Genomic DNA, 13,321 nt, shown 5'->3' with positions numbered 1-13,321 from the left:
GTTTCTGTATTTTCTGAGCTAGATATTCAATTGTGAATGTAATCCACTCCTCTGCTAAATATAATACATTAATTTCTCGAAGAGACATAATCTATGAATATGCATTAACAGCATCAAAGACAACTGGCAATTTTAGCCAACCAGCTGCCATTATATCCTAGCTGGGCTTTGAAATTTAAAAACAGGTGCTTTACATTTCAATAATATATGATATTAAAGTAGGAAAACACTTTTCTAAAAAAACCTTTAACTGAAAGAGTGGTGAAGACTGCAGTATTTTGAGATGTGTGACAGACATGTATATCAACAAATGCATTACTATTTTACTAAAAACAGATGAATATAAAAAGATTTTTCTAAGATAATATAAAAAACTATGTTTCAGTCTGAAACATAATCAATATGAAAAGGTCTGTTTAAAAAATGCTGAGATAGATGAATTTTGTACATAGTTTTTAAGGGTACCTTATAAGTGGAGTACTTATTCTGGAGGGGGGAAATTATCTTTTAATGTACATTTCCATGAAAAGGTAGAAAATTACTTTTTGTCATTATTATTTGCATTCAGGTTCTAAAGGCTACATAATGTACTGATTTCATCAGCTTTTGGTTTGGTGATTTCTCTACAATTATATGGTCCTTTTTAAATTGTCTTCTGATTCATTGCCATGAAGCAATGGAATGGAATGTACAAAGTATGGAGAGAAACAGAAATAAGATCTAAAGACATCTAATATCCAATATTTCATACCCCAAGATACTTTAGATATTAGTATCACTGGGAAATACGTTTTTGTGTATTGTCTTTGTCAGTGATCAGGAGGCTGCATTTATCACATGTCAATGCTGTGCAAACAGCGGATCACTGACACAAAACTGGTAAGTAGAAAACTCAGTAGCACTTACTACATGTAACTGTTGTAAAATACAGTTAGCATGCAGCCTTATAAATGAAAACTTGCAGATGCCAAACGGAAAAAAAAAAAAAACCACAAGGAAACTGAGTAGACCAGAATCATCAGACCTCTGTAATTTAAACTTTTCTGTAATGCCATTTGAACAAAAACTGTATGAAGAAGGCAACTAGGGTTTATAATGCTACACTCCTCACATAACCTCTTGCCCTTGCAGACTGTCAACGACCAGTAGCTCCCTGCTTGGAATGAACACCAATGGCTCAGATGAGTATTTCCAGTCTACAAACCACGCAGAGCAAACTTTCCGCAAGATGGAGAACTACCTGCAGCAGAAGCAGCTGTGTGACGTTCTTCTCATAGTTGGTGACCAAAAGATTCCAGCTCACAGGTACATTTCCCAGTACTGTTTACATGGCTTCAAAGACTGGAATTTCCAAATGCTAGGTCAATTTATGCCTACCCAATTTATTTAGGAATGAACAGTCACCAAATTAGGGCATCAACTAACAATGGAATAAAATAATGTGATTGATGCTTCATATTTATTATTTCAAACAGAATGAAATTCAAATATGAAGCATTGATGTTGGTTGTGACTCTTCCCTTCTTGTTAATGTAAAACTATAGTGAGATCAGTGAAAAAAATCTGCCCAAACAAGCACGATGGGAGAAAATCAGATGACTAATAACCCTTTTAACTACTGCTCACTGCTATGAGATTTGAGTCACATGTTAAAGAGAATGTTTCTCTTGCACACACAACGTAGTATATAATAATACTGCATTTCATGCTTACTATTGAGATTATCAAATAATTTGCAGTCCTCTTAAAATGCTTTTATCTCAAGGTTGGTTCTCAGTGCAGCATCTGATTATTTTGCTGCAATGTTTACTAATGATGTGCGTGAAGCCAAACAAGAGGAGATCAAGATGGAGGGAGTGGACCCTGATGCTCTGCAAGCCTTGGTGCGCTACGCCTACACAGGTAATTCTCCCTCCACTGCCCTCTCTGTTTTACAGGAAGAGAAAACCCATTCAATGCAAGCAGAATTGTCACATCTTCCGTTTCCCACTAGTAGAGAAACACATGTATATATCATGTATATATCATGCATATGTGATGTAAACCTTTCCCTAGAGAGGATGAATAAATATTACTGGTTTATATAACAACTTATTCTGGAAAATACACAGGAAAGTTAACATACACATTCATACTGGACATCTGTCTCTAACTAGATACTAATTATTTTAGGAATTTTAATGTGAGAAGACCATGTTTTGCCTGTTGCCTACTCCACGTAGTGACACAGAGGGGTGTACTATGAACCTTCCACACATCAGGAGCTACAGAAATGCTCTGCTGGGGGGGTGGTTGTTTGGGTCAATCAAGGCTCTTGAGTAGGGATTATCACAGCAAAACAGAAATATGATCACACCCACGAGCACACCAACTTTTACCATGAGAAAGTGCTACCACATTCTGAAAAAGGTTTGCTTATGTTCTCTTGAAAAATTATGGAGATCTTATCTTAATGAAATTACATATTTTAATAACAGAATGCTGTGTATATATACAGCCAAAAAGACTAAGCCAGAGAACTCTGAAATCCCTTTCATCTGCTCTATAGGGAAGAGGGAAAGGCTATAGAATGTGACCACTGTGTTAGTGTATATTGCAATTGGAAACTTCCAGATCATTCAAACCTCCAAAGGGTCTGCAAGTCTGCACTTTTTGCTCTTTGACAAGCCCCTCAATGCAAATGACAGCTACTCCAGCCAGAGAGGTAAAGAAAAAACATTTTTGCCCCACCAAGCTGTGCAGTTCTGTGAGGAAACACTTGCCCAGATCTCAAAAGGTGAATATGAATCCCCCAGGAAGTAACAACTGAACTCAGCAGAACAACAACGTTCTGAATTTTCAAATATTTGCATGCAAACTGATCCGTCCCTTCAGCTAAGAGCTGTTATCAACAACTAGATCTTTGTCACTGGGTGTCTCACAAAGGACATTACTTTTTATGCTTTTGAATGAAATAACACCATTTTAATACAGAGATGGGGAAGCTGGAAGATGTATCACAGATACGTATTGCCATTTTTATAGTTCCTTGCAAGAGCTTAAAATAAATTATTTTCTTAAAAGACAAAAGCAAAACGAAGACCCCAATATATTCACCATATTTGCATTAGCATAAATGTTAAAAATAGGAGACTTCTTCACTTGCTAGGTCAGGCACTTCATAAATCTGGACTGTTCCATAAAGACAAGGTTCAGCAATTTGCAACCCAGATCAAATAAGTTTCTATATACAAAATAGACCCTGTTTGTGGGTACGAACAAGGAATAAATATGGAGAGCCAGAGGGAATGCTGCATAACATGTATAATTCAGTGCTGTTGTGGCACTGAATTAGCATACATTACCCAAGGAAATAGATTAGTACAAGCACAAAGAAGCTGGGTGGTGGTCTGCTCATTATCCACATGTATCTCAAAATCATCCCACTTGAGCAAACTTTAGCTCTGTCAGTTTACTGAATGCAAAACCATAGGAAAGAACATAATTAAGACCACAAAAACAAATGGCAGGCTATGAAACAGGGTGAGTTTACTTCTGAAATCAGGATGTGCTTTTTGCTTCAAGGCTTGAGATAGCAATCTCGATTTACAAGATAAGTACAGATCACAGGCTCGTGCAGTAACTATTCCGAGTTGTACAGTACAAACCCAAACATTGCCCCATTTTGCACCCTGCTAGCCCTGCCTCATTTCCCACAGAACTGGGAAGATATTATTTAAATTTCAAAGCAAGGGACATCAGGAATAGATGGAATTGTGCTAAGGTAAGACTGCTGGAGACTGCTATGGAAAACTGAATTTTCATCGGTTTTCATGTGATGATAACCCACCCTCTAAACTGAGTGTGCCTTTTTCCCTTTGCAATGAGATATGAATGGGACTTTCAAAGATGAGAGCTAACAATTTCAGATGTGTTTACATATTCTATTAAAATTAATCAGTGAACTTGAGACAAGAACCCTTTCACAGTTCTACTTTGATGCTAATTTTTTACTGTACTCTCTCAATACACCACCCTTGTACCCATATTACATGGAGATGGTGTGTATCACCCTTTCGCAGAAGAAGCTGGAAGAGAAATTAAATGTTTCTGAGGCAATTGGAGGTTGTAATGATAAATGAAAAATGCAGTCAGAAAAGACCCCACAGTTCTATTTTCAGGACAGAATTAAAACTTTCAGTCCATCTAGGAGCATAAAAATTGTGCATGTCATGTCATGTAATAATATTGTTAAACATTTAAATGCACAAGTAGATGATATTTGAGAAATGAAGTTTCCTGCACATATTGCTGGCATTTCCTAGCTTTTGATACTGAAGTTCTTTTGTGTTATATAAGCTTAATTAATAAAAATAATGCAGATTACACCAAGCTAAGCAGGAGTGTTGATCTGCATGAGAATATGGAGGCTCTACAGAGAGACTTGGATAGATCAGGTCATTGGGCTAATGTTAATGGTCTGGGCTTTAACAAGGCCAAGTGCCAGGTCCTGCCCTTGGGCCACAACAACCCCAGGCACCCCTCCAGGCTTGGGGAAGTGTGGCTGGAAAGTGTGTTTAAAGAATCCTTCAGGATGATTTATGCATCATAGGACACTTCAAAACTTTTCAGAAGAGGAGAAAAATGGGAGTGGGAAGCTTTCAAGTAAATAAAAATAGAAAAGATTATTACTGACAACTTTTTTTTCCCCCCTCTATGCAAACTGCACAGGTATTCTAGAGTTAAAGGAAGACACTATAGAAAGTTTGCTAGCTGCAGCTTGTCTTCTCCAGCTCTCCCAGGTTATTGGGGTATGCTGCAACTTCCTCATGAAGCAGCTCCATCCTTCCAACTGCCTGGGGATTCGCTCTTTCGGAGATGCTCAGGGCTGCACAGAGCTCCTGAAGGTGGCCCACACATACACTATGGTAAGGAGAACAAACTGCTTTGTAATTATAATTTTAACAGCGAGTGGGAATACTCAGCTGCAAAACATATGGGCTGTGGTGAAGCAAAGCCAGCTGAGTGGGCTCAGGGCTGCTGCTCTCTCCATGGCTGCAGCAATGGGTCTGCTCTTCCTAAGCTGGCAGGGCCAGCTCTGTTAAGCCTCCATCTCTGCCCAGCTCAGACTCCAAAGGGAAATTTAAGAAATGTGACTGTTACAGAAGTATTGAAGGGAGACAAAAGCATACTTAGAAAAAATTGAGTTCTGTTTTGCCTTGTAGGACAAACTTACTGAGGTTAAATTTGCAGTATGGTTTGTATGACTTTCTTCCAAAATATGTAACAGGGCCTTAACGTGACTAACATCAAGAGGCAACAGCAACAGCCCATTCCTATGCTTTGATTCAATACAAAGAAAAGGCTAGAGCTGATTTTAAGGTTGGATACACAGAAAAAGAACCAAAATAACATATGGGAAAGATCTGGAATGCTAAAAAGCAGCATATCCCTGACTAGAGCATAATCCTCCTCTGGCTGAAAGCAAGAAATGAATATTCAGAGTGTGGCAAACAGAGAAGCTAGAGAGCTTGCTGTGAAACCAAATCAAGGGAAAAAATACTCAGAGCAACAAAATCTGCTACAGCAACTCTACACACAAAAAGAATAGCAACTGTTACAGCTAAATAGATATAAAAAGATTTTCTTGTTAGGAGACACATGGCAGCTTTATGCTTGAAATATTGGCGTAGTTTGTCAAAACCAGTTTGGAGGCTTCTTAATGCTGAGAGCATTCCAGTAAGAGATTGTACACTTCCACATCCTGAGATAAATGAGTGTGGCATGTGCGGATTGAGGGCACTGGTTGTGCTCCCTCCTGTCATACTAATAAATGGTTTGTTTAGCAACCATCTAGATTCCTTTTATATTTTAATGTTCGAGAGAGGGCATTTAAGACAAAGGTTCTCTCAACCTCTATATAATAGCATTGTCCTAAAATTCATGGTCTAGGTTTCTGCAAAAATTGAAATTGTCAGACAACCAGAGCCTTTTTTGAATAGATTTTTTTAACCATTTGTATCCTCCAGTCTTCCCCAGGAGTTAGACTTTTAGTGTATTTTAAAAATGTGTGTCATAGAAATGACAGATTAAGAGCAGTGTCTAAGGGGAAGGATCACAGTGTACTTATGAGACTCAGCAGTACTGCACACATTTACATGTGCTCTTTATCTTCCTGAAAATAACTGGGAGCATTTTCAGCTCTAGAACCACCTCCCTTATCTTATGTGTGACACAAATTGAGAATGCTGCCATGAAAGAACAGCTTGCATGTCATAAAACCACCTATCAAGTTTGCAGCTACTAACAAATTTAAGGCAGAAGAGAAAATCTGCACCAATTTGAAATAACCTTAAAAAGTAATAATTGAACTGATTTTAAAAACCTTTGGAGAAGAAGAAAATGCACACACACACAGAAGTGTTGTGGAAGAGGATAAATACAACATTCTCGTCTCATGCCAGCCTCAGACACTTGAAAATGCACACCTTAGAGGGAAGTCTATAAAGTGGTACTGTAGATAGACTGTGATAGACTATTCAAATGACCTAGGAGTACTTAAACATTTTCATAAGATAATCAGCTATAAACACCACATCCACCCTAGGAGTACTTAAACATTTTCATAAGATAAGCTATAAACACCACATCCATTCAATAAAACCAGAAACAATGGAGGCCTTCCCCTTCAAATACTTCAGCCATTGATGCAAAGTATTAACAGTTTCCTGCCTGGTATCTTTTTGTGCAGATAGAGCTTGTTCAGATAAACATCTTGTGCTAAATTTGTAATGAAGTGTGGACTGGCCTTCCTGTTCCTATTCTCTGAATGTCACAAAATATTAAAGCAGGATATGCATAGCAGAGCAAAGTTAACATCTCCTTTAACCAGTGATACTTCTGTATTTACTTCCTTGGTACTCTTGAAAAGAGTTACAGAAAGCTGAGAAGCTACTGAAAACAAATAATACAAATACCAGTTACTAACATGTCTTCATCAACCCAATTTCAAACTGGTTCCCAGATAAGACACATTACTTCCAGGTACATAGATGGAAATTAAGGTTTCAAATACAGACATGAATTCCTACATGCACTTTTTTACAAGTAACACAAAAACCTTATCTCTCTTAACAAAATTTCTTTTTTTGCTTTGGAATTAGCACAAGCAAGTGCACTTATATTTTAATATCAATTCCAATACTCTGTTAACTTGACTGTACAATGTATTATTTTTATCAAAAATAATTATTGGAAAGATTCTAGGGATTTAATATTTGTGGCCATTTCTGGGGCTGCTGAGTTTTATCACAGCAATAACTTAAACACTGAGACCCCTCTGTTGAAACAATTTTCCATTGCCAAAAAAGTACTGTGGAAAAGTGTGTTTAATTTCCCTTGCTATATTTTCTGTTACTAAGAGCACAGACATAGAGTCAATGTCTGGTGCAGGTCATTGCAAAAGGATTTGAAGATTTCCATGTAATTTGCTTAAAAATTTTCAATCTAATTGCAACAGAAGTTACAGACTTTATTTGAATGTTCTCTTGGCATTCTTAACTACACATTATGTCTTTAAAGAGTTTTTCTATTAAGCTGCAGTGTTAAGATCACATTGATGGACTAACCTGCCAGTGACCAATCCCTAGGACAGGCCCATCCTGACAATAAGCCTGCCAAACACATCTGTAAGCATGGCAGTGTGAAGATGTGCGCTGTCCTTCAGTCCTGCAAGAGTGAGGCAGCAAAGAGCAAACAAAATCTCCCTTATGTGGCAGCAGCAGATTCAGTGATCTTCAGAAGAAATACTGTGGCTCCCTGCTCCATAGAGCAGGACAGGAATTAAATAAATGCAAAGTCTACATTATCTAAGAAAACATCCTTTCAAGGTGTGAAAATCATCAGTGCATTGACACCTTCTTTTCTTTTTAGGAACACTTCATAGAAGTAATAAAAAACCAGGAATTTCTTCTGCTCCCTGCTAATGAAATTGCAAAGCTCTTGTCTAGCGATGACATCAACGTTCCAGATGAAGAAGCCATATTCCAGGCCTTGATGATGTGGGTGAGGCATGATCTGCAAAACCGGCAACGAGACCTAGGAATGCTGCTTTCTTACATCAGGCTGCCCCTGCTTCCTCCCCAGGTATGGAAGGGAAGGGCCAGCAGGGAACCTGAACACCTGCAGTGCTTGCCTCAAGCACCATTTAGACACAGAAAAGAATTCTGTGGAAAGGGTCTGGTTTCTTTGTTGGGTACCAAAAGTAGAGGTTTTCCTTAGATAGCAGGCAAAGATTTATTTAGATTTACTGAACTGCAGGACAGATAAGGCACAATACTTAATTCTTTATTGCCACAGAAAGCAGACAAAACCAAAAGGGTCTAGATTGTTGCTGACTGTTCTGAGCATTGACATAATTTATCCTTTAAGACTGTAAGAGACACTTGATTGAACAAGTTTCAGAGATGGACGTACTAGTTTACAGCAAGCTGACCTATAGGAATGTCAAGACTACAACTACTTTATGGATCTCCATGAGAGAAGCTGCAAATATTCAACTCTGGATTAAGTATCAAAATCCTATAGGCATTTTGTTTTAAATATATGCCTCATTTAATATATTCTAATATTCACAGAGATGACCAGTACTATAAGTTAGATTTGCTTAAATTCACATTGAAAAAAATGTTGCATTCAGAGGGTGCAGTGCTACATTTGAAATTTAACCTTTTCTACAGGGAAGAAGGAAGTTTTTGGAAAAAATAAAACAAAAGCATCATACATAAAGACTTTTTTCCTACCTTTATATCATTTTGCTGGCATTAATCTCAGAAAACTCAACAGAGAGGTGAATGGAAAATGAGTATTTGTAGCTACAAACAATTTAATCATTGAAGTATATATAATTTAATGATTTAGATGTACATAAGATCCTGATTTACTGTTTCTCAGTTACTAGCTGACCTAGAAAACAGCCCAATGTTTGCAGACGACCTAGAGTGTCAAAAGCTTCTCATGGAGGCTATGAAGTACCATCTGTTACCAGAAAGACGGTCCATGATGCAGAGTCCTCGAACTAAGCCTAGAAAATCTACAGTGGGTGCACTCTATGCTGTAGGAGGTATGGATGCCACTAAAGGTAAGTTCAGAAATCAACTGTATTCATTATTTATATTACAGACACCCAGAAAATATATGGCAATGATTTAAAGACTTCTGTTAGGAAAAACAGCAATTTAGGAATGAAAAAGAGGGGAAAACAATAATCACAGAACACAATCCTACTTGTCAGATGTTCTTTCTTCTCGCAAGAATCATATGCTTCTAAAATATATACTGGTATAAGATATACATCCTGAAGGACAGACTGGAAAAAATTGATTCAGATGGTGATTTTAAGGTTAAGTTTTATAAGAGTGTTTATAAGAGTTTGACTTTACAAATCAGAAGAAAAAAATAATTTTCAAAATATGTCAAGATTCTTTTAATGTTGTTTTAGAACCCTGTGCTCCATGTTTTAACAAGCTAGAGGCTCAGAGGAGGAAAATAAAACCAAAAAAGCATTCCAAAACTATTGATAACTCTTTGCTAAAGCTTATCAGTTCATTATAAATTCATTAATGTAACAGTATGTGCAGCTTTTTTTCAGGACTTCATACACAGGGTTTGTAGTTGAAAGTTAAATCTTACAATTATATTCCAGATTTTATTTTTTGAGTTTTTACAACTGCAATCAGCTTACAGCTTTGCACATTACACTATTCTATTTAGTAGGCAGAATATTAAATAATTTTCTACAGGAACCTTAACTTCAAACCCACAGCTTGGAGCCAAAGAACTCTAATTAGTTTAACGTCCAGCAACTTGCTGAACATGGTAACTTTTAGCTGTGTGAGTTCACTGCTAACAGAATGGCACAAAAGCTAATCCATTTCACGGTTTGCAAAAAGTTGCTGATGACTGATTTTTCCTGTATGAGAGATCTTGCAGGGCCACCTTACTGTCTCTGTGCAATCCAATACAAAATACACATTTGTCGCCATCACCACATGAAAATAGGGCACTTCAGCAAAATGAAGTTAAACTGTAGCAATTAGTATAGTCAATGATACTGATTATTTATCAGTTATATACAACAATCAAGAATTAAAGCTAATCTTTAAATTCAAATAAAATGAGAATAAAATTTTCTAAAAGGCTTTTCTCAGTAAAGGTTATGCAAAACAAGGGCTATTTCAGTCAATAACTGCACTTCCTGTTGGTGCCTCTTTTACTTGTTACCTTGGAATAAAGCCAATTGTTTGAACTTTTGCCTTTTGATGGTTAAGAAGAACAGCACTTCCTCTCCTCCCTGCTGTCCTCTGACGCATGAGTTGAGCCTGTGCTGGACTGGAAGATAAAGGAAACAGCATCTAAGAGGCTATGATGCACTGGAAGAAAGCTCTGAGAAGGGAGTAGCTACTGCCTCTAGCAATCATACGCTTTCTGTGATAAAACAAACACTCAGGGAACACCAGGTTGGGCTTTGTGCTTATCTCAGGTAGTATATGAACTCAACTACAAATGATCAAAAGAAGATCAAAGAGCCACTTTTGGGCTGGTATTTTGAGAAATTTGAATGTGCCTAAGCCCCATTATCTTTGAAAACCTGCCTTCAAGCCCCTGTAAAAATCACAGCCTACAGGGTGTGTCTGAACAAACTGGATACTTTAATGTGTTTTTCCTGCTTTTAGTTACTATGTGAGATGCTTCTTTTGAAGCTGAGAACTTTGGGGCACTCACGTATTAGCATAGAACAAATAGGAAGGAATCAAAGCAGAGCAAACAGACTAACAAAATGGAAAGCACAGTCAAAGAAACTCAGTTGCTCAGAATAAATGAAGACAGGAGAAGGGAAAAAGCAGAATTTCTTTCTTTTATTTCAGATGGATCTCTTAGTTTCTTTTCCAGTCTATGCATCTGGAAAAGCACATAGAGGAGAGAAAAGGTATCATGAGATAAGCTCTTACTTCACTACATTTATTGAGTATAGCAGATGATCTCTAGCAGATTCTACTTGTGAAACATCTCTAAACCAAATGCTACCTTTCTCCTCTGCTTTACTGCATGGCCGTTTTGTTGATGTAAATAACTCCTCAGCCAAAAAATATTACTTCTCTGGTCTAAAATCCTAGTCAAGGCAGAGGTAGGAAATGAGTGCTGTTTTTCTTATCTGGTTGCCTTTCAGTTTAGCTAGAGCTGAGCTCCAGGGTGCAATGCATGTGCAACTGCCAATTCCCTGTTCTACCTTGGTTGTTTCTCAGCCATCTCCTCACTGTGCTAAATCAACTCTCAAAGGAGCAATTACAGCTGCTGAGTGACTGACAGGAGCCAGCACACGGCCAAGTGTCAGCTTTCAATGGCAGAGAGCTAGCCACTTGTTACAGTAAAAACATTACTAGAAGTTCAGTGACCTGAAAAAATTGAAAATACAGCTTATCTATTACAGCAGACAAGCAGTTATTGCAAGGCAGCTGCAAAGGTGAACCTCAGAGAAGCTACCTGTGGGCTCACAAAACACTTGATCTTCTGCCTGTCTCCATCATAAAAAGGAAAATATCCAAACTATTAATGAAGATACATGCCCAAGTCCTAAGCCAGGCAGACACATGGATACATTTTCAGGTTTTGATATCACTCGTGGTTTAAGCACAAACATGGTTAAAGAGTACATAGTTATGAGATACCATATTAATAAGGAATTTAAAAAAAAACAAACACCAACAATGACAACCACAATCACAAAAACTCTACCCTTGCCTTATTTAAATGAGTAAGATTTAACTTGACTCCAAAATTTTCAGTATAAAAAAATGTACTGATATTTAGTTCTGATCTTTTTGCCCCTGGTTTATTCTAATAAATGTGACAACCATACACACATGCACTTAATGCAGCTTTCTTACCAGGTTCCCATTTCATAACTGAAGCTCCCAGGGAGCCACAATAAAAGTTCATACACAGAATTTCAGTGTGTTACAATTTAATAACGATTTGGTTTGTACTGACTATTTTCTGCTGGGTACTGGTCACTTCCTGACTATCTCATAATACTTACATTTTTAACAGGTACCACTACAATTGAAAAATATGACCTCAGGACTAACAGTTGGGTACAAATTGGTACCATGAACGGTCGAAGATTACAGTTTGGAGTTGCAGTAATCGACAACAAGCTCTACATTGTGGGAGGACGAGATGGTCTGAAAACTTCTAACATTGTTGAATGTTTCAACCCTATCACAAAAGTCTGGACTATAATGCCTCCTATGTCAACACACAGACATGGCCTAGGTAAGAGGTGCTCTGCCTTTGCAAATACTTTGGATCACATACAAACGAATTGTGATTGACACAAACACTGCTGACCTAACTTTTTAAAGCATTTAATAACCTGCAGCAATATTTGCACAAGATATTTTTCAAAGAGAGAGTTGCCTATTGCCATAATTTTGACAGTGATATTTCTTAGTATTCACCTAACTTATACTCGTCTTCCAGAGTTACTGATGGTTTTAGAAAATTCCAAAATATAAGCAACAGTTAAAATAATCTATCAAATAATCAATCTACATCTAGTGTAATTGGTCAAGAGATATGTTTGCAATACAGCAACAAACTGATTTTCAGGTTATTTTAAATTATGACTTAAGCCCAGAGGTATCAAACACCTCTGAAAATCAGATCACACTGCTCAGTGATCACTCACACTGAAGAAAATATTGCAAAGAAATAAGTAAAACCTCACTGATTTTAATGTTGTAATTACAAGAAGATTCACAGAGCTCTGCCATGGCTTAGTATCTATGGGTCTTTACTGCACAATAATCCTTCATATTATTCACAGTGAATAAGATGAATATAAAATCTAGAATTTATTTCTGAGCTATAAAAAAAAAAAAAGGTTTACAGTTAAGGAGACTGTAAGGGAGCAAATATGATGATTTCTGAATGATTATATGTGATATATAACACAGTTCTAATGAACAAGCTGGCTTCTCTTAAGGTTACAGAAACAGGTACTGCTTGAAATCAGCAGTAAGTTCTAATGACCTAGAGTATTTTACTGAATAATAGAAAAATATTTATAACAAAAATATTTGATAAACCTTTGTGGCCTCTATCACCTTCTCCATCCCTTGGTGGACAAAGTATATTGTAGGGTTCTTACCAGTTGGTCTGTCAAATTTATAAAATAAAATACTAGCAGGTAGAAAAGGGAAAGAAAACCAAACAGATTAAATAATTATCATTGAAGTATTTATAATTTTCAACTGCAGGGGCATAATTCTACCCAGGAAGT

General features: G+C 37.1%; 1 protein-coding gene across 1 annotated transcript in view; it reads left to right on the top strand.

Annotated features, from left to right (window-relative positions):
• The window catches only part of KLHL4 (kelch-like family member 4), a 39,963-nt gene that overhangs the window by 19,739 nt on the left and 6,903 nt on the right, over positions 1–13,321 (top strand). Inside the window, exons 2-7 of the mRNA XM_009996575.1 lie at positions 1,132–1,305; positions 1,766–1,902; positions 4,711–4,907; positions 7,912–8,124; positions 8,932–9,118; positions 12,088–12,312. Of these exons, the coding sequence (XP_009994877.1) occupies positions 1,132–1,305; positions 1,766–1,902; positions 4,711–4,907; positions 7,912–8,124; positions 8,932–9,118; positions 12,088–12,312 (1,133 nt within the window). The remainder of the gene's footprint in view (positions 1–1,131; positions 1,306–1,765; positions 1,903–4,710; positions 4,908–7,911; positions 8,125–8,931; positions 9,119–12,087; positions 12,313–13,321) is intronic.

Source organism: Chaetura pelagica, unplaced genomic scaffold (assembly GCF_000747805.2).
Source record: "Chaetura pelagica isolate M959 unplaced genomic scaffold, ChaPel_1.0 scaffold103, whole genome shotgun sequence".
Lineage (NCBI taxonomy): Eukaryota > Metazoa > Chordata > Aves > Apodiformes > Apodidae > Chaetura > Chaetura pelagica.
Note: the sequence above shows the minus strand (reverse complement) of the source record. Positions and strands in the feature narration are given on the sequence as shown.